Source organism: Drosophila simulans, chromosome 3L (genome assembly GCF_016746395.2).
Source record: "Drosophila simulans strain w501 chromosome 3L, Prin_Dsim_3.1, whole genome shotgun sequence".
Lineage (NCBI taxonomy): Eukaryota > Metazoa > Arthropoda > Insecta > Diptera > Drosophilidae > Drosophila > Drosophila simulans.
In genome coordinates, this window is record NC_052522.2 from 8,305,709 (window position 1) to 8,327,555 (window position 21,847).

At 46.9% G+C, this 21,847-nt stretch overlaps 1 protein-coding gene across 16 annotated transcripts; it reads left to right on the forward strand.

Moving 5' to 3' along the window:
- Positions 1 to 309: 309 nt before the first annotated feature.
- LOC6737283 (arginine-glutamic acid dipeptide repeats protein) lies at positions 310 to 21,488 on the forward strand. 16 transcript variants are annotated; one of them, XM_039293349.2, is made up of 15 exons: positions 311 to 901; positions 2,186 to 2,536; positions 12,217 to 12,348; positions 13,247 to 13,480; positions 13,544 to 18,314; positions 18,375 to 18,498; positions 18,579 to 18,723; positions 18,784 to 18,944; positions 19,107 to 19,163; positions 19,645 to 19,728; positions 19,800 to 19,926; positions 20,326 to 20,425; positions 20,524 to 20,618; positions 20,670 to 20,722; positions 21,356 to 21,488. In XM_039293349.2, the coding sequence occupies exons 3-15, from the start codon at positions 12,286 to 12,288 to the stop codon at positions 21,369 to 21,371; spliced, it is 6,030 nt and encodes a 2,009-aa protein (XP_039149283.1). In that variant the 5' UTR covers positions 311 to 901; positions 2,186 to 2,536; positions 12,217 to 12,285; the 3' UTR covers positions 21,372 to 21,488. The 16 variants fall into 16 exon arrangements, with proteins under 16 accessions (XP_039149295.1, XP_039149283.1, XP_039149287.1 ...); XM_039293353.2 differs by having other exon boundaries at positions 20,679 to 20,722; XM_039293348.2 differs by lacking the exon at positions 21,356 to 21,488 and adding an exon at positions 20,966 to 21,190.
- The last annotated feature ends 359 nt before the right edge of the window (positions 21,489 to 21,847 follow it).

The following is a 21,847-nucleotide window of genomic DNA, read 5'->3' on the forward strand; positions in this document are numbered from 1 at the left end:
AAGAACAATAAACGAAAATAAAGCAATTTGCTGTTAAGCAATTTAATGCGACGAACTGTTAAAATATATCGGCTATTAACTAATTAAACTCCAACTTTCTCCGTATAAAATTTTCATAGAAAATCTGAAACACAGCTATTTACCAGATATAAATATTTTAATATATTTTATTTATATTGTTAACATCCACTTTGAAAGTATTTAAGTCGTGTCAAAACAAATAAATAACCATTTTAAAAGAAAAACATACGAGTGCTCACTAACTTAAGCTGTTGGCTACACAACAACTGCTGGCTTATTTAGCACTTGACCAGCAGCAATGCTGCCACTCTGCCACCGCGAGCCTTGCCAGACCCCGCAAAGTATATATTTTTACAAAATGGTGGCTTCTTCGCGGAGAAATTCGTAGTGGCGATTTTTAACAAAAAGCACGCATCTTGGCCAGCCAATTATTGCAATTTGCTGGCGAAAACATTCGCAACGACGCTGGCTGCGGCGTGTGGCTGGAAAATCCGCGAAAAAGCAACCGAAAATCGTGCAAGAACCCAGTGAAAATAACTGAAAGCGAAGGCAGGCAATAAAAAAACGCAAGCAAGCAACCAAAGTGCGTGCCTGTGTGTGTGTGTGTTCGTGTGTACGTCTGTGTGCGCTGCTCTCTGTCTGTGCCTGTGTGTCGAGTGTGCCTCTCTGTCAGTGTGTGTGTGCGCAAAGTGTATGCAAAAAAAGAAGAAGAGAAACGGAGAAGAGCATTAAAAAAAAAGCGTACGACGAGTTTCACGCGCGCCCAACAACAAAAACACCAGAAAGCAGCACCAGCAACAACAACAAAATCCAACAACACTTGGCAGCAGCGGCAGCAATAAAAAAAAGCAACACAGCAACAACAAGCAGGCAGCGAAACGTAAGGAAAAATCTACAACAAGTGTGCGAAAATTAATTATTACTAAGTGTGTCACTAATTTAATTTGGAATCGCAGTTGCGCAGCGTGCAAATCATTCAGATTTATGTGAAGTCTCTCGGGCAGCAAAAAACAAAAAACCAAAAAAAAAAATAACGAAAAACTGTAAAACAGAGAAAACAGTGGCGTACCCCCCCGAAGTTTTTGAAAGGGGGCCCGACGGGTGGGTGGGTGTTTGAATCCAGTCTATTATGAACTTTTTGGGGTAGAACAATGCAAACACGAACGAAGGCTCAACAAATTTGCTGAAAAGGAATCGCAAGCGCAGCAGCAGCAGCAACAACAAAGCAAAAATCCAAGCGTCAGCAGCACGGGCAGCAACTAAAACAACAAAAACAGGCCAAGCAACAACAGCAGCAACCCACCACCGTTGTTGCCCCTTTGTTATTGTTGTTGTTATCGTCGGCGTCACCACCGACGCGACGCAACGCGACGCTCTTGCGGCCAGCGCACCCACCACCCCCCAAGGATGCTCCTGCCTCGGACTAACCCCACTCCTGTAAAACCCCCACCACACCGCCCGCCCCTGTTCCCGTGACCGCTCCTGCTGGCCGTGCTTCTTCTTCTTCTTCCACTCAGTCAACTGCTGCTGCTGACGTTGTCGGAAAAATGTGTCTTGTTGCCTTTTTGCTGGCTGATAAATAAGCTAAAATATGTACTTACCCACTATTAATGCTAGAGAAGTGTTTGGAATTGTATTTATTGGCAATAGATTATAAAACATATCGCTTTAACTGGGGTTATTCCCTGTACTAATAGTACTATTGATATGGAAACTACGACTAACTACAGATTTTCAGATAGGTATTGTTATTCAATATTATACAGACAAAATAGATTATCTATCTATAATTGGGTATTATTATTACAGATATTTTGAACATAGATATGCCTGGTTTACCTTGTTTATAAAAATTAAAAAGGAAAGTGTCTAAAAATATGGGTCACATTATTATGTATTTAAAAGTTTTCAACTCAAAACCAGGTACATAGGATTTAAACTATGCTCGCAAATAGCCAACGTAAAAAATTGCCAAGTTCTATGGCCTCATTTTGCGACTGCTTTTGGTAGTAGTATCGCTAGTGGGGCATTGTTTTTTTTTTTTGCAGGGGGCTCCTTGCGCCCCAGCTGCTCAATTCTTCTGTTTGGTTCTTTCATTTTCTTTTCTTTGCTTAATCATCTCCCTCGTCTCGGCTCTCACCTACGTCATCTCTTCGCCTTCCAGCTGTGTTTGTGCAAATTAACCAAAATATACATTTCCGGCTACTCGCTGCCCCCTCGCTGAGCAACAACTACAACAACAACACCAATAACAACAGCAGGAACAACAATATCAAGAACAACAGGAGCAGAGCAACAAGAAGCACCAAGACCGCCGCCCACCCCCTTTGAAAATCCATCGACACAGCACCACATCAGCATCGTCGTCATCATCATCATCATCCTCAGCAACTTGGAGTCTGGAATCTGGAGACGGAGACCGTAGACCGGAGTTACTTTGCCGCCTGCTGCTGGAGAGAGGAGCATCTTCGTGCGGAACGCCTCGACGATACACAACCCCGACTACGGATTCATGGTGAGCCAAGACATCTGTTCGAGCCCGGCGCACACATTTAATTATAATTATTTGTTTGCTTAATTCGATACTTCACGCTGGCCCCCGTCTCATGTGTCACATCCCCTCGATGGGGTTGCTTGTTCATTGCGCCGAAGGGTTTCCACTCGGCTAATGGAGGAAACTATTTTTCAATGGTATCCCAAAGTAATTAGAAAACCGGGGGGCGTGTGCCCCTAATCCGTTGATTTGCTATTGTCGCTCATATTCGGATTTCTGGTGTTCATTTTGTGGCCTGGTATTTAGGGGGAATTGCGATTAGATCGGTGATAAGGCTTACACATACCCAAAACCCGCTGAAACAGATCTTTATCGCCGCACTTGTATACTGCTAATGAGTTGCCTTGTAGGCCAATTAGTACACCCTTGTTCGGAATGAAAAAAAAGGGTTGTCCGGGATCAGACAGTTTAGAAACTCTATTAGCGCATTGTGGGGGCTTGTTGGAAAATATTCCACGTGTTAATAACTATAGGAATTAGCTAAACGTTGAAAAATCACAGCAAAACTTGTTTTGATGCTCACCTATATGTTTATCAATTTAATAATACAGATAATATTGACTAGCTGCCATATTTGCATTTATAGTCCAATTGTTTTATGGCCACATCTAGTTAAATAGATTAATTTGTATTTGTAGCTATTGTAGGTCACTTGTTATTCAAGCCACATTGTGCAGGCTTAAATCAGAGCTAATGAGGGATTACCAGGTCATATGATACGCGCTTTTACGCATTGTTCATGGCGGATTTACGGATCTCTTTATCTCTTCCAATGAAGTGCCATGGTTTAACTTGCTTTTAGCCAAGTGAAATTCGAGGCGGTTAGTTCTTGGAAAATGGAGATTGATTTCGAGGAAATTCCCAGACAATTTGCACCGCTTGCCGCCGTGCTTATCTTCGAAACCCACACCCTGCCCATTTCCACATTTCCATTTGCTCGGCACGCCCGCTTATCTGCACCGACCAAACCAAAATCCACGAAGAGTGCGGCGGCGAGGCCATCTGATTAGGGACGCATTAAAAGGCTGGAGTGTTTAATTAATAAATAACGTGCTAATAATGCATTTAATAAAAAGGCAAGACGAGTGCCGCCAACGGAAACTTAAGGCGCACAAATAACACGAATATTTCAGAAACACAAATACCAAAAAAGAAAAAAATAACATAAAGTGCTGTTGGGAAATGGATGAGTTCCCTCGCGGTTTTCCGGCTCCTCTGGTTTTGGTACGGTTTTGTATTTTGGTTTTTATTTCTTTTTTTTTTGGTATCTCTGGTATGTTACACAGTTGCTGGTCGCCTTTGATGTCGGTGTTTTGTGCGCGCTTTCATATTTTATTATTAGTCATTTGGCTTATTTATAAGGTGCCGTTAAAGTTTAACTTTTATTAATCTGTTTTGTTGCGCTTTTAATTTATAAGTGCTGCTTATCTGATTGAAAAGTCCGTCCATCTATCCGCGCACACTTGACTCGAGTGTGTCGATTTATTGATGTCGATTAGAAATAAACGGAAGGTTTCCCCCATTCAGCCTCGGAGTTCTCGCCCCTCTTCGATCTGCTCTGTGTTCCGTCCATTACATAACCGATTTAATTAGCATTGCTGACTGGGCAACCAAGCGGCTTGATCTGAGCCATCCCCACGAACAAAGCTAAACCTTGGACCTAGTGGTGTGTACGTGAGATAAGCTCGTGCGGTGGTAATTGGTCAATGGAAGTGTCAACAGCAGACAAATTGTTTAACCTTTTGATAGCTTCGAATGTATTTTGCGATTTTAGGTGTCGTTTCTAGCATATGTTACGTTCTTTTTAAGCGCGAATCCGGCTCAAAGGACCAAAATGAATATATGACTGGTTGCTTCAGTAAGATCTAATTCATAAGAAATCTAAGTAAAGGAGGGGTAATTAATTACAACACCAAAAGCCCCAGCATCGGTTGCTTTCTCAACAAAATATTAAAAAAAAACACTTTTCCCTCACGATGACATCGTTAGTCAAACACTCGCGGTGCTAAATCAATCCCAGTTACTGTTTCTGTTACGTGTTAACTCCATTTAGCGATAAGATAATTAGCACACACAGACTGCTTATTAAAATATACAATTCTGGGAGTGATGTATTTGTGGCTTGGCTGCATGTCAGCGTATTATAATTATTATTTATGCGTTATTTATAAAGCGAGAACAAAAAACAAAATATGAATAATTAAGCTCGTGTTAATCAGTGTAAAATCAATGAACAAGGCCCAAATGGGTGAGAATATAATGCATAAGCGTGTTAAATGGGCCCATAAATCTTTGGCGTTGTGTGTAATTCTATTAGCCAAGCGGAATAATACGCGACCCAGGAGCGGGAGGAGGAGGCACATCATGCAAAGAGCTCATTTACAAACATACAGCCACTCGTGCAATGCCAGGCAAACAAATAACGACAGTTCCATAAACACTAGGAAAAAAGGGACACCAATCGAGGTGTACACAGTGTAGAAAGGAAGAAAATGCGAAAAGAGAAAGGAAAATGGATAGGGGGAAAGGAAAAAGGAAAAGGGACCAGACAGACACAGACAGCCGCACATCCTGCCGCCTGCGGACGAGACACATCCCGACATAAGCAACACGAGACAATTTCCAAATTAAGCGCGGATAAGTCGCAAAATCCCTAAAATACTCGATAATAATTAATATTACTGAATTCCTTCTTAAGGAATTTCTAGGGAATTATTAGGGAATTTCTAGGGCATTTAAATGTTACTTTAATTAGCTAAAATTTCCCACCGAATTATATATTATTATATTACCCACAGAATAGCAGACAGAATTCAATCAGATTGACTTTTGTGTTCGAAAATTTGTTTTTGTTTTTTCGAAAACTCGCGAGGAAAATTCCTGGCGAGGAGTTTTGGTACTAAAGGGACTAATCGCACACATACACTCACACACAGAGAGAGAAAAAGCCGCAGACTACAGAATTGGCTGGATACTTATGGTGCAAAAAGGGGGGGCGGTGGTATGGAGGTTGTGAGCAAGAGGATGTGGATGTGGATGATGAAGAGGCGGACGGGGGACGGCGTGCAAAATGATGAAGGTATCTACACCGACAATCTGTTTAACAACTTCATGAGCAAATCCAACAAATCGTATGAAACGAAGCCGACAGCAGGCCAACAGCACAGACACGAGCGGACGTCGTTGTATTACGATTTGGATTCGGATTCAGATTCAGATTCGGGTTCGGTTTCGGATGCAGCCGAGCGACCTCAGTTCGGATCGGATCGGTTAAGTTCGCATCGGATCGGGCCAATGGATATTTGCACCTGGGGTGGACCTTGGTCTCGTGGTTTATGGGTGTCATTAAACGCGAAATAACTAGAATAAGGGTTTATTAAATTTATGCTAAATGGTTTCCCTTGGGTTGTTAACAAGTTTTTATAACTAGCATTTTATAGCAATTGTATAGAAGTCTATATAAAATAATTATTTGTGGGTATATTTAGCTTTTATACATTAACAGATTTCAATTTGTCCTTCTATATGTAAAGTATAAAAGTAGTGTATAATAGCGTTATATTCGGATTAGAACCAATAGAAGGTCCACCCTAGAGAGCACAGGTTAGTCGGAGGAGGCGAGTACAGTGGCAGCGTTGTGGGTCGTTTATTTGGCTTTTGGAGCGTTGACTCGTCGTTGTCGGCTGTGCATGATGATGATGATGATGCAAAAGAGAATGATGATGATGACGACGATGGAGGAGACGAGGCTGCTTGAATAGATGCTCAATCGTTTGGGTTGAATGAAGAAAAGCATGTGGAGTGGCGAGTGGAATGAAGTGAAGTGCCCATGGAGTCCGTGTCCATGTCCGTATCCGTGTGTGTGGCAGAGATTGGAGCATGAATAGGAATGCCAAGAAGGAGACGATGGAGATGGAGGAGGAGGAGGAGGAGGAGCAGTAGCACCAGCGTGAGTGCCACTGCGGTGGCATAATGTTCTTGTTGATGTTGAGTAATGGGCATAACAACTGTAAGCTGCCTGTCCAGACAAAAACGAGAAGCAGAGTGAACCTGCAACCTGAAACAAGCTCGTAGCCGAGGCGAGTCGAAAAATGTCCAACAGAAGCAAACAATTCCATTACCCGGGCGAAGAAAAGAGAAATTTGTTTTATGGGTTTTTTGGCTAAACGCTGCGTCTCTCTCTCTCTCTCTCTCTCTCTCTGTCTGTCCTGCTTCCTCGCCACTTTGCCAGCAGCCTTTGTTTGTTTCTATCTGACTTCTGCAACGTCTGTTTTGACTTGTTGTGAAAATTTGGCTTTCACAACACGAAATACTGAGACTACCCATATTTGTGTGTGTGTGTGTGTATACAGACACAATCACACGTTGTCTCTGCAAAGTGCCTACGAACATTTAATGGGATTTCCGTACTTGACACGAACCCTTCAAATGGACAGATGCACAGGCATACACCGCTATTCACTCAAATGGGCGCTATTTGCTAGATATATATATATATATATATGGATATATATGCATGCCTACCTTATGCCCCATGGTCAAAATGCCTATGACGAACTCAATTGGCCATGCTGCATGGTTAAATATGTGTGTGCGGCCCTCGGTCTTGGTAATTAAATGGACTCCTCTCGAACGCCTTAATAGAGTGGCTTTTGTTATGCCCTCGGGAATGCGGCGGAGCTGGGTAATTTCAGTTGAGTTATTTAGGTGAGGTCTTAAGGGGTTCTCAAACGGCTAAATTAGTGGAATTTCTCGTTCTTTACAAAGCGAATTCAAATGGAAGTGGCAATTCAAATGATTGCTTTTCAAATATATATGCTGCTTTCGGCACAAAAATGCTGATGTCAAGTAATATATTAGCAGTGAAATATGGAAAAGCTAACTGCTAGTTTATTGTATAATAAAATGGCAATTTATATGCATTTTTCTTTCTTACTAAATAAACAGCTAGATTAATTCACTGTGAAAATATAATTTTACAGCTAAGGTAATAATTCATTATACGTTTACCTAAGCAATTCAAACAAAGAAGCTTATAACGAAATTCTAGGGCGCACTTGAGTGCGTTAATTTAAAGATCTCAGCCAAATGAATCATTAAATACACAAATGGGGCTATAAATAAAATAAACAAAATAGCTATGCACAGAAAACAGAAAACAGGAATCCAACTGGGATCAAAGGTTCGCTTGAGTGGTTCAATTGAAAGTTCCGGTCGATTGGACAAGTTCAGAGCGATTGAACCCCACTCGAGTTGTGGCGAGTCAATTGAAAACCGAAGGATGCCATTCCACCCCTTTTTTCCAATGGACTCCAATCACAGCCGGGGGTCTAATTCATTTACAGGCCATATCACTTAAACTTCGCCATCGCCTAGCCCCGGCTACTAACCTAATAATCTCGCGCTGAGAGCGTCGTGTAGATAAGGATAAAGTCTCGGCTTTTATGGCCCACGGCCGGGTCCACCCTTAATGTACAGTTGTCGATGGCGGCATAAGGGGCATTTTCCAGTTGTCTATCTATCTGTCTGTCTATCTGTCTGTCTGGCGCTCTTATTAACGCCATCGTCGACGACTTGTTGTTGCAGTTGTGTTGCTGGCGTAGCTTGATGCCTATTTGTCAGTCAATTAGTCAGCTTATTGGCAAGCGATGATTACAAAGAGAAAAAACAAGCTAAGAGCTAAAGCTAAGCGGGAGAGCACCAAACACCCAAGCAGCCAAATAGCAAAACAGCCGACAAGCCAGACGACGACGACGACAGTCGACAGCTTTTCCATTTCAAAAATTATACTCGACAAGGCTGAAGGAGTAAGCGGAGCGGAGATAGCCAAATGGAGAGAGAGACAGCTTACCGAGCGAACGAGTGGCCCCGCGTCGGATTTTCCCCACTTTCCCATCTATCCCCACATGAAAACACCGCACCACCCCCCGCCCCCCTTTGGGGAGCAGAGCCACTCGCGTCCGTTTAGCCGCGTGCGTACACACAATTTTCCGCTACTCATGCTACAAATTGTTTATTGAATTTCCTCTTTCTGCGGCCGTTGTCGACGCTGTTGGTCTTTACACTGTGGAAAAAGATGCGTTCTTATAGATTATTCAACATGAAAAATAACACATTTAAATGAAAAATTAATCTTCTTGAATTGAATCAATTATTCAATTGAACCTATCAATATAAACAGTATGCGTTAATAAGCCAAATTTGATTTCATATAAACATTGAATTTTGATCAGTGTAGTTTGTTCGTTGCTGCTGCTGGCATTCCAAGTTTTTATTTTCATTTACATTTCTCGCTTTGTTTTCGTTTATGTTTATGGGCTGTTTAGAAAACAATTTCCAGGCACAGATACTGGCTCCAGTTGAAGTTGTTAATCCAGTGTAACTTTATAATATGCGATGACATTAATTGAGCGAAGACGGACGCGCCAGTTGAGCCTGACAGCATTATTGGCCTTAAATTTACACGCAGGTCACCACGGATGGAGCAAAGGGGGGGAAGGTGGATATCCAGGGAGTGGAGTCCATGGAAAAAGCCAAGCCAAAAGCTCCATCCAAAGCGACATTGCTGACTCACAGAGTAAAGTGAGTAAGTGAGTGAGTGAGTGAGTGAGCCAAGTGCTCGAGAACGTCACGTAGTCAATGTACAGACTCTACCTCTACTCCTAGCTACTTCCGTCTCTGTTTGACTGCATATACCCCTCTCTTTCGCCGGGCTTGTGCCATAATTTGTGGTCTTTTACGGATGAAAAAGGGACGAGGAAAGCAGGGGAGTGGCAATAACACACACACACACTGAGGGCACTTTTCGGTGGTGGCAAATGTGTGCGAGCCTTTCGTTTTGTCTTTTCAGATTTTATGGCTTTGTGCGTTTACAACGTCGCTTTTTGTAGTACATTTGTTTTATAACAGCCGCTCGACACCGCCACAGAATAGAGCCAGAGCAGGAGCAGGAGCATGAGGCCAAAGAAGCCCGCAGGCGGCGGGAGGAACAGCTTAGCACATTGCCAGCAGTTATTACACAATTTTTCCCCAAGCGCCAGCCAACCAGCAGCCCAAATGGCATTGCACGCAGCGGAAAATGCAGTAATAAATCAGGGGAAAATTGTAGGTACATAACTTTTTGGGCAAAGATTAATTTGATCATGTTCCGGGGTGACTGAATTACAACCCTTGTTCCTAATAAACCCGAACTATTCAATGGGTGGTTTATGAATCGATTCGATAGGGAAATCTACTTGGAAACCTTTCGAATATTATATAGTTTTTGAAACACTATACACGATGTAAAGGAAACTTCAGGCATGAATAACTGTGCTGTTGAAATTGGGTGTTCTATGACATGATTATAGATAAGATTTACGTTAATAATTTCTTACTGTGCAGCTGCCCGGGGCCAAACGGCAGCAACCCAACGACAATGCTCGGCATGTGGGGATCGGGATTCAGTCGGTCGCGTGCCCTGCGCCCTGGTGGCCACCGCCACCTTGTGTGTGTTTATATGAAATTTTTCCACTCACGACTCCCCCATAAAAAAGTTTGCTGCCAGTTAAACCAACCAAGCAGCCAAGCAGTCAAAACCCAACCGGGCCAACAGGGCCAGGCCAAAGCCAAAGCAAGTAACCTGGCCTGATGTGGTGTGGTTTGGTATGGCTGTTGGAATGGAGCGGTGTGGTGTGGTATGGTATGGCATGGTATAGTATGGTGTTGCTGCTGATGTCGTTGATAAGTGTTGGCCCCAAACGCAGACCGTTCGCTGCACAGTGGAGCAGGGTACTATGGTGTGCTGAGGGAAACAAAAAGTTGGAGCTTCAAACCTTTCTGCAGGTTAGCAGAGTCTAAGTTGTTATTCAGATAGGCATCTGTAAAAAAAATCACAAAAAATATTGATAGCGTAAGAACTAACTATATTAACCAAAAATGCACCTATAGATAGATAGCAAATACTGTCTCATTATAAACCTAAAAGTGCTTTATGCAGGTTTATAAGACTTGACGGGTGATGAGGAAATAAGTAGAACACTACTGATACGGGAAAAGCAATCCATTGATATCTCCGGCTTTTACGCTGGGTAAACAATTATTCATAGGTAAACATTCATTGGCATATTTCGCTGGCAGTCAAACAAAAGACGGCACAAATACTCGCATTTATTTCTCCCTTTCGACTCTGATGGTCATGAATATTTCATTTGTGTGTGCCTGTGCCGCCGAGGGGATTACCGAATCGAATCGAATCGAATGCGACCACGGTGCAACCCTCGGGTCCAGGTCCTCCACTCCCAGGCGTTTGGTGCCCCTCCTTCGGGTCCACCTCCTCGGGGATCGTGGTGTGGTGGCCTCCTCATCCCGCTCGCCGTTGTCATCAGTCATTTACGCGGCGTGTCGTGCCTTATTGAGTGTAAATCTGTCGACAATGCGCACATACACCTCTATATATAGGTGTGCATATATCTGTTTTATTTTTTTGCCTGCCTCTGCAGATCCGATGTGAGTCGGGCAACCGGGCAGCCGTAGTCGTTGCTCCCGTAGCTGTCGCTGCATTTAATTAATTGATTTTAATTGCCATAATTTGTGTGCCGCTGCCACACAACCGCAACACCGCCGGCATTCCTGATGTGAGTCGGCAAAGGCAACATCAACGGCAGGCAACGCACTGCGTCCGTCTGTCCGTCCTTCCGTCCATCCGTCCGTCCGTTTGCCTGTCATTGTGCATTGCCAATGATATTGATTCATAAGCAAATTTAATGATAATTCCTCTTGGTGGGGCTGACATGGCTATGGGTTATGGGAGTTGGGGTATGTGGTATGCAGAGCTGGATGGGATGGTTTGGAACTGGAGAAGGCTTACTTAACCGCCTCGTTACAGTTATTCGCGGACTTACTTGAGCGGAAAATCTGTTTACAGCTGCACGCACACTCGAGAGACAGGCCCAGACAAGGCGAAGAAAAAAAATAAAATGAAAAAACACCAGTGCCAGTGATGGGCGGAAAAAATGAGTAAAACCGGGAAAGAAGAGCTCTGTGGGGAGTCGAAGCTGGTAGTACCCTTGTGATGGCTACATCAACTATAGGATATGATTATATAATGCTAGGTATTTTAGCTACAAAATCATATTATCAGTTCTAAACAGATGGAATTGGGCACAAAGCAAAGCGATAAAATCGTTGTCAGGCATAACAAGAAGATTATAAAACCAACAATTGATCCCAGCTATAAAATCCATTAGTTTATAGGGTAGAATGCAAAACCATTCGTCTGTCAGTGCCGCCAGGCCAATCCTCCGATCCTTCTCCGAATCCCTCGGGCTGTGTACGTGGCGGGCACATTAACATATGCAGGCGATTAAGTGGCAGAGAGCTCAATCGTCCGACAGCGTAAACCCCTAATTTCCCGGCCCCGTCAGCCGTGTCCCCCGGCCATGCCATCCACTCCATGCACTCACCACTCATCGCCACTCCATCGTTCGCACATTACACGGCATTATTTTTATGGATTATTTATTTATGCATGTTGATATGAACTTCATCGCTTTATTGAAAATGCTTTTTACAACACACCGCCCATTCGGCGTTGTCTCTCTATATGTTTGAATCACTTTTTTTTTAACGAATTTTCTCTGTGTGCTTGGATTTATTTGCAGTTGAATTTTCATATCGTAGAGGGCATAAAAAGGCTTAGCACTGGACCGGAAGCGTGTTTTTAAAGGGTGATGGCGGCCTCCACTCAAGGAGAAATTCGAGTGGGTCCCGGCCACCAGGTAAACGATGTCTATGTACGTACATAACTCTCACAAATCAGAAATTCAGCTCACGGTAACAAAAATGAAATCAAAGAACTACAAAATTTAACAATTATGCAAAACGAAAATGTAGCCCCTATATTTCTTTTGTTTATTGCAAAAGTTGTAATTTATATTCCTTTGTTCTTCCTCTTGGATGTCTTCAACAAAAAGTTCGTTTACCAACTGTTTTTAAGCGTGTAGCCTTTGAAGGAACAGAAAATAAGTAATAACGAAAATAATGGTCCTGTTTCCGTTTCTAATTTCAGTCAAGAGAATCTGTAAAAAATGACTTTTGTGCCATATTTCGCAAACTTTAAACAATTCCCTTAGTAAACAAGATAAACTTCTATAAGTTCATTTAATAGCTATGTTCTTTACTTCCTTATACAAATCTTTGCAACCTGAACTGATTAATATTCCATGTCATAAGATTCTATCGTTCCTTCTGATAAGGCTACAGCGAAATGCATTTCTTTAAACATATACATATATCGGTTACACTTAGCATAACCTTGTATATAACGCCTAATTCCTGTAAATAATTTGTAGTTCTAGCGTTTATGCAATTGGCTATTAATAGTTCGAATCCTCGATGAGTAGAAGTTGACCCAGTTCCAGATCCCAACCTTCTTCCCTGCTTCCCTACCGAAATCCGTTCGAGGAAATTCGTAGCACACATTATACATTATTCATCCATAATCATGCATTAGACTTAAGTTTGTGTATCATCTCGTGGGTGCTGGTAATCCCCCCGGATTGCCGGCACTAGCTGTCTTGCCTGTGGTGTGTAGTGTGCGTGGTGTGGTTGTGTGACTAACCCATCAATCGTTCTCCTGGAGTTTTTGAACTAATCCCAAAACTTTTCGTTTGTCTCCTGTGACGACTGAAGGCAAAACTGCCCGATTATAATCCAATCTCAAGCTTCCCCATCGACAAGGAAACCGATGAACGTGAACTAGAGGAATCAAGATGGAGTCCAGGCGTTGTGGCCGATGGCGACTTGTTAATGTTCTTGCGTGCGGCTCGCTCCATGGCTGCATTTCAAGGAATGTGTGATGGTGGTTTAGAAGACGGTTGTTTGGCTGCTAGTCGCGACGACACTACAATAAACGCACTCGACGTGGTGAGTTGCCCGAGATGATATATGCATATTGCAGTACTCTTTAATCCGTAATTCCCTTTTCAGCTCCACGATTCTGGCTACGATCCAGGCAAAGCTCTACAAGCGCTCGTAAAGTGCCCCGTTTCGAAGGGCATCGACAAGAAGTGGACCGAGGACGAAACAAAGAAATTCATCAAGGGTCTGCGTCAGTTTGGGAAGAACTTCTTCCGCATCCATAAGGACCTGCTGCCGCACAAGGACACGCCGGAGCTGGTCGAGTTCTACTATCTGTGGAAGAAGACGCCCGGCGCGAACAATAATCGGCCACACAGGCGACGCCGCCAAAGCGCCCTGCGACGCAACCGTGTCACGCGGGCCAACAACAGCAACAGCAACACTCCTCCGAAGAAGGAGGACACTCCAGAACCACAAACTGCGACGACGGCGACGGCGGCGGCAACCGCGGCGTCCGAGACGGCGAGTCGCTCATCGCCCGCTGTCTCCAAGGAGGAGAACAGCTCGCTCACCGAGGACGACGCCAGCGAGTGCGACAGTGATTCGAGTCTGACCCACAAAAGGGATGAATCACCCTCAAGGATGAGGACGCGTAACAAGCAACAGAACAACAACAGCAGCACCAGCAGCGGTAACAACACGGCCGGAAACGGTGGCGGTAACGCCACATCCATAAGCAGCGGATCAACCGGCGGCGGTGCCGCTGGCGGCAATAGTTCGTCTAAGGATCAATCAGCCAACGCCGTGGCTAATGGCAAGCGACCCAAGAGGGGCTCCGAAACACCGGACGTTTCCGGCGGAGCCTCGGTCGATAGTCCCAAGACACCGACGAAGGCTGTGGCCGAGAGTTCGGCCAACAAGCGCAAGGGTGGCAAGCAGGATACGCCCAACAAGAAGAAGCGAACGGAGCAAGAGTCCAACGAGCCAAGCGCCCATGAGGAGAATGTCATCAAGGAGAAGCGCAAGAGACCGGACAGCCCGGTTGAGAGTATGAACTCGGATAGCAGACCGGATTCAGTGCTCGACGATGGGGAATCGAATACCACGGACACCACCACCGCCGAGCAGCAGTCCACAAAGGACAGCAAGGAGACGGTCAGCTGCAAGGAGGAGCGCGAAATGGTCACCAACGATCTGGAGGCCAAGGCCGAGGAAAAGGCCATCAAGGCAGAGGCTTTGGCGGAAGACAGCAAGGATAGCGCCATCAAGAACATGGACGAGGAGACTAACATCCAGGCGCCTACCAGTGCAGAGACAAGTTTGGTGGATGGTCCCAATCCTAATGCCTTGCCCAGTCCGGTGGCCGCACCGATCACTATGAAGGTGCCGACAATTGCCACCGTTGAGGCGCTGAACGCGTCCGTCGACCGCAAGGAGGCCATCGAGAAGATGGAGTCGTGCGACAGCGATCCGGAGATGCTTAAAAAACTGGCAACCATTAAGCAGGAAGTATCTCCGCAGCAGCAACAGCACATGCAACAGCAATCACAGCAGCAGATGCAGCAGCAACTCGCGCCTGTTGGCATACCGCAACCTCCGTCTTGCCCGCCTTCGGAATCAGTCTATATCAAAAAGGAGCCCATGGAGGACTCGATGGACGCCACCTGTAATCAGAACAGCAACGAACCGCAGGACTTAAAGGTGAAGATCGAGATTAAAAACGAGGATGCATTGAAGCACAGTGCTGGAAGTCTGCCGCCTTCAGGCCCGTGTGCACCGCCTTCAGCTCTACATCCGCTCTCCGGAGCTCCGGTAGAGAGCGGCCAGGAGCCACTGCACCTGCAACACATGCCTCATGGACAAGTAACAACGCAACCGCCCCCTGGCTACCTAATTGATGGCCAGCTAAAGTATGGACCATCGGGACAAGGCGTGCCTCCACAGCCACCACAACTGCACAGCGATGCGGCTGGAGGAGTCAGCGGAGCACCACCTGGAGCGCCGACCACGCCCCAGAAGTATCCGCCCGAGATGGAGATGAAGTTTGCTCCCCAGGATCTCAAGTATCCCCCACCGCCGCCTCTAGACGCACTCAAGTACAGCCAAGAGATGCAAGCTGCGGCGGCGGCAGCGGCTGCTGCTGGCAAATACGATATGAAGTACATGATGGAGCAGCAGGGCAAGTACAACGTGGAGTTGTCAGCTGCACATCAGCCGCCAAGCAAGCCGGGCTACCAGGACTCGCTTAAGATACCCGATATTAAGCCCGGTTTCGGCCACCTGCCGCACAACGTTGGCTCTCCGCTTGACGCCGCCCATAAATACGGACCGCCGCCGACGTCGCAAGAGTCCCAGCAACAGCAGCCCCAGCCGCCGGCACATCAGGTACCGCCGGGAGCAACTCCACCACCTGGTATCGCCATGCCCAAGCCGCACTACCAACACGATGTGCAAACGCCACCGTTGGGACGACCCTTTGAGCCTACCGGACTAATGCTCAAGTATGGCGATCCACTGGCAGCCAAATACGGCCCGCCACAGGATCTCAAGTACCCGATGCCTCCGGTTTCTCAGGCGGGACCAGCGGACGTAAAGCCTTATGGCGGCGAGAATTTGATCAAGTCCTCACCGTACGGACCGCCGCCGGAGAGTCCTATCGATGCCTCTGCGCGCTCTACACCTGGTCAGGACAGCCAGGGCAGCAATAGCAATTCACAGCCGCCCTCAATGCCTCCGCAACCGCAGCAGTTCCAGTCGCCGCATCCCTCGCCGCATATGCCTTCGCCAGCAGGAGGTGGGCTACCACCGGGAATGCATCCGCAAAATCTCATCCACGGCCCGCCACCAGGTGCAGCGGGTGGCAGTGGCCCCCAGCCGCCTCCACCGCCCACATCGCTGCACCAGCCCACGCCCACGTCTGCAGGTCCACCCAGTCTGCAACATGGACTACATCCTGGCCACCAGCACTCACAACTGTCTGCGGCATCATCGATGCCGCCGAGCTCGATTGGAATTCCTCCCACGCTCTCGACTATGGCGCCCTCGCACATGCACCCGCACCTTCATCCACATGCGCATTTGCAGGGTCTCCATCGGCCGCACGATCTGCCGCCCAGTATGCATCCGCATGCTCCCATGCCGCTGTCGTTGCAGGGGCATCCGCAGCACGGACATGGATTGCCGCCCTCGCACACTTCTCAGCAACAGCAGCAGCAACAACAACAACAGCCCGGCGGACCAGCTGGCACGGTGCGAACTCCGTCACCAGCCCAGCAGCCGCCGAGATCCATGCACGATCCGCAATCGTCTCGAGAGCCGCCCACATCGCAGCCCTCGACCACTATGGCAGGATCGAGTGGTCCGGGTGGACCACCGCCGCAACAGTCGCCGCATGCGCATCGCACATCACCGTTGCCAGGGCTCGCGGGTAGTGGTCCTCCACCTCCGGGACTCATCGGTCATCCGATGGCCATACACCCGCACCTGGCCCACTTGCCGCCCGGACATCCGGCTCACGCAGCGCTGGCCCATCCTGGACACCATCTGCTGTCGCACTCGATAGCGGGCTTGGGTCCTGGCGGTGGACCCATCGCGTTGCTGGCCGGACCCGGTGGGCTTGGAGGTATTCCAGAGTCCGCTCTAAGTCGCCGCACCCCGCCCTCACACCTGCCGCACTCGCATGCCTCTTCGGCCCCACTGACGGCGCACTCGGTGGCCAGTATGACGTCCACCAGTATGTCGCTGACCACCAGCACGGTGCCATCGTCCGCCTTTAGCCGCGCCAGTCCCAGCGTACAGATCTCGAGCAGTGGAGGAGGACCTTCAGGCCCCGGAAGCGTTGGACCTGGAGGATTGCCAAACTCATCGGCAGCGGCGGCGGCTGCGGCAGCTGCTCATCGGGCAGCCTCGCCGGCATCCAGCGTAAGCAGCCTAAGTCGGCAGAGTCCGCTGCATCCGGTGCCGCAGTCGCCGCTCAGCCATCATCCCTCGTCTTCTGCGTTATCCGCCGCAGCAGCTGCTGTGGCGGAGCGGGATCGACATGCGCTGATGCGACAGCAATCGCCACACATGACTCCACCTCCGGTGTCCAACGCCTCTTTAATGGCGAGTCCTCTGAGCAAGATGTACGCTCCACAGCCGGGTCAGAGGGGCTTGGGTACATCACCGCCACCACATTTGCGGCCAGGAGCATCACCACCGGTCATTCGCCACCCGCAGATGCCTCTACCGTTGCCACTGATTGCGCCCGGCGGAGGAATCCCGCAGATTGGAGTGCATCCGGGTCAGTCACCGTATCCGCACCCGCTACTGCATCCCTCGGTATTCTATTCGCCGCATCACCATCCATTTAATTCGCCATACGGCTATGCGCCTTATGGTCCTGGATTCCCGGCATACATGAAGCCGCCACCACAGCCAGGACAGCTCGATCCGGCAGCCGTGATGGCGGCCCACCATGCTGGATTGCAAGGGCCACCACCCCAGCAAATGCGCCAGGACGAGCAGAATGCAGCGGCCGCCGCTGCACAAGCAGCTGCTGAGAAACAACACCAAGCGGCTGCAGCAGCGGCAGCCCAGCAGCACAAGGCGCCGCAACAACAACCGCCTGGCGGAATGCCACCCAACAAACCGCCAACGCCAAAGACGCCGCAGGGTCCGGGCGGTGGAATGCCCCCAGGAATGGGTGGACCGGGAACACCGACGGGACTGCCGCCAGGTGCCTATCCTGGCAGCCATATGCCGGGATATCCACAAGGGCCGCCTCATGGGTCACCCTTTGCGCCACAAGATGGTCAGCCTCACGGCCTGAAGCCCACATCGCACATGGACGCCCTACGAGCCCACGCACACTCAGCCAACTCGGCGGGAATGGGCGGTGGACACCATCCTACGGAGCCATGTAAGATAGGCACTCAAGAAATGAGAATTAGCGTGTATCTAATAATATGTCTTATTTCAGTGCCCATTGATATTGAACCGGATCCAGAGCCAGAGATTCCCAGTCCAACGCACAACATACCACGTGGTCCCAGTCCCGAAGCAAAACCGGACGACACCGAATGCCATCGCTCTCAGTCTGCCATGTAAGTGATATGCCAAGCCGTCTTGTATTTCTGCGCTCAAAGTGTTATATAAATAATAATATAATTTAATAATTTTATAGATTTGTGCGCCACATCGATCGTGGGGATTACAATTCGTGCACGAGAACAGATTTGATCTTCAAGCCGGTGGCCGACTCGAAGTTGGCCCGCAAGCGTGAAGAACGCGACCGCAAGCTGGCCGAAAAGGAGCGTGAGCGGCGACAGGTTAGTGATGATGTTATTTACAAGTTTACCAAAGCTAATCTCATTTGTAATCCTACACAGCAGCAGCAGCAACAACAACAGCAGCAGCAACAACAGCAAGCAGCAGCCGCGCAACAGGCGGCACAGCAAGCTAAGATGAAGGCGGAGCTGAAGCCACCGTATGCGGATACGCCGGCACTGCGTCAACTGTCCGAGTACGCTCGTCCCCACGTCGCCTTCAGGTGAGTTTCAGGAGATGGAGGAACCACTTTTCGCCGAGTTTTACGTCTGGTGCTAGGATTTTGTTCAGTTCTCTTCTGCCGTTTGCCTTCTCTTAACTCCATTTGGGAGTCCACCAAGTCGCGTTCGATGATTGTAATTATTTCCATTCGATTCAATTTCAGTCCTGTTGAGCAGATGGTGCCATATCATCATCCAATGGGCCCCATGTACAGAGAGAGGTACAGTACCAAAGCCTGACAAGCCCTGTCTTCAATGCGAAAGCCATCTCACATATCCCAACACACAACCATTAACCCTCTCACGCCTCATCAATTCCAACCACAACTCAATATTCATCACTCCCCCATTTCTCCCTTACATAAACAATACCATTGGGGATCTCTGGACTAACCTCTAATCTTTTACAAAAACCTAATGTTTATATTGAATATATTGAGATGTAACAAAAATTAATCAATGATTAGCGGTGTTATGTCAAAGGGATTCTAAAGAGCATCTTCATTTTCCTGCTTTAATACCCCCCAGCTTTTAACGAATTCGGTATCTTGTGCGCACGTCCAAAATTATGCTTCAGCTCTTTATAATTTGCAATTTCGTTTACTCCACGCTTTGAATAACCCTTACCAAAACACAAATATCCCAATATAACCAGCATTCGATCCAGATTCCAGGTTCATATTAACATTTTATTACTTGCAGGGAACTGGAGGAGATCAAAAACGCACAAGCTGCTGCGGCGAGTCAATCCCGACTAGATCCGCACTGGATGGAATACTATCGACGGTTTGTTAAGGCTTGTTGATTAATTGAAGATGATTTTAACTGTACAGATTACTTTTTTCCTGTTCCAATAGCGGCATCCACCCCTCACAGTTCCCGCTGTATGCGAATCCGGCGATATCGCAGATGGAGAGGGAGCGTCTGGGAATTCCACCTCCGCACCATGTGGGGTTGGACCCGGGCGAGCACATGGTGCGTATGGTAGGCTACACTTCTTTATTATTCCACTCGACTCATATTCACAAAATCAATCGTATTTGGAACGTCAAGCGATCGAACCGCAAAACCGAACCAATCACTATGTCCACTTGTTGTCAGCTCACCTGTTAACCAGTCCAGTACCCGCATAAAACCCAAGCACGTGCCCCGTCATGCCGTTCATGTTCTGTGCTAACCATTATTTGCCATGCCATGCTTTTTGCCCATCTCGATGGGGCACCTAACCAAAAACCAAACCAAAATCGAATCGAAAACGACATTTGTCGCCATCTAACCCGCATTACGCATAGTTACATACAACTTTCTATATCTTCTATTGGCGCCAACGCCCACGCAGCACTGGCTCTTTTGAAACTTTCTACGATATTCGATAATTTTCAGATACGATTGACGAGAGAATATCATGCACACTCTCATACTCATTTACATTTGCCTTTGCATCCACAGCCGCAACCACCGGAGGCCGGTTTCCAACTGCCACGTGAGTTTGTATAGCCCTTGAGGTTTTCGCCATATTTTATTGACCACAGAGGCCACATTAATAACTAATTCATCTCTTCTCTTCACATCACATTTCAGCGAATGTTGGCCAGTATCCGCGGCCAAATATGCTTATACCTAGGGAGCCGCACTCGGATGTCCTGCTGCGCATGTCCTATGCCGACCAACTACAGGTTTCCCAATTCCCTTATCCACATCCTAACTCATTAATTACATATATACAGTATTTACAGGCCGCCGAGTTCCAGCGACAGTCCCTGCATGATCAGTACTTTAGGTGAGTGTTCTCTTAGCCAAACAAATAGAGGGTCTACAATTCGACGGTGGCTGATCTGCAAAATCTTTTGTATTTTACTGAAAGAAAAATAAATACGAATCTGACAAGGGTATCAAAATTCGAGATAGGCTCATCCACCCCATTATAATATAGTTTATCCATCGTTTTCTTGTTGCTTATGTTGCCATTATGTTTCTGTTTCCGTTTCCGTTTGATCATCGCCCGCTCTTCTCATCCCCACAGACAACGGCCCAGATAAGTGGACAGACAGCAATTGTAGAGAGCAAGCAACTGAACAAAGACAATACTCGGGCCGCGGCCGTGAGGAACTGCTTTGTGTGATTTTTGTGTTCAAGCGTTTACATTTTGTTTTCCACACGCACAACCCCACATACTCACCACAAAACAAACATCAACATCATCTGCAGAGACGACGTCAGCGTATATGGCTCAAGAATCCAGAAACCAGAAAACCAAGCGACTCAAAGTTGCGCAACGCCTTGTCACGTTTTTATGTAAAAAGTTAGTAAGCCTTTTTTGATTTAACTCATCCGTAGGCCTGATATCATCTTGTTTAACATTTAATCTCAAAATTGTATCGTACTTAATCTAATATTGTATTTTGGTAAACAGGAATCAGCTGCGTTAATCGGGAGTGGTTCGTCGATTGTTCCGGCTGCACACAGCACACTTCACACCAGACACTCACTGACCAAGGCATCCAGAATCAAAAAGCAGAAACCAACTACAAAACTAAACTAAACAAAACAGGACACGATGGTCGCAATATCTTAAGTATCCTCTTCATAGTGTATAGTGTTAAATTCTTAAACGTAAGCGAGATATGGAGCATGTTAAATACGGTCTAGACTTATTAAGGCAATGGAACAAAATCGAACTTGGCACACAAATTTTTATGGAGGTTTTCAAACAGCTTATATATATATGTATATGAATGTGCTACACTTCGACAAAAACTATGTAGTAAGCTCCACAAATCAATTGATTTAGACACGATGATAACTAAGCAAAACCAAAACACAAACTCACCAGCACTTGCTGCAGGAGGCAAGGTACATAAATTAGTATAGACAAAGGATTAAGGATAGACGAATCGTGCGTTCA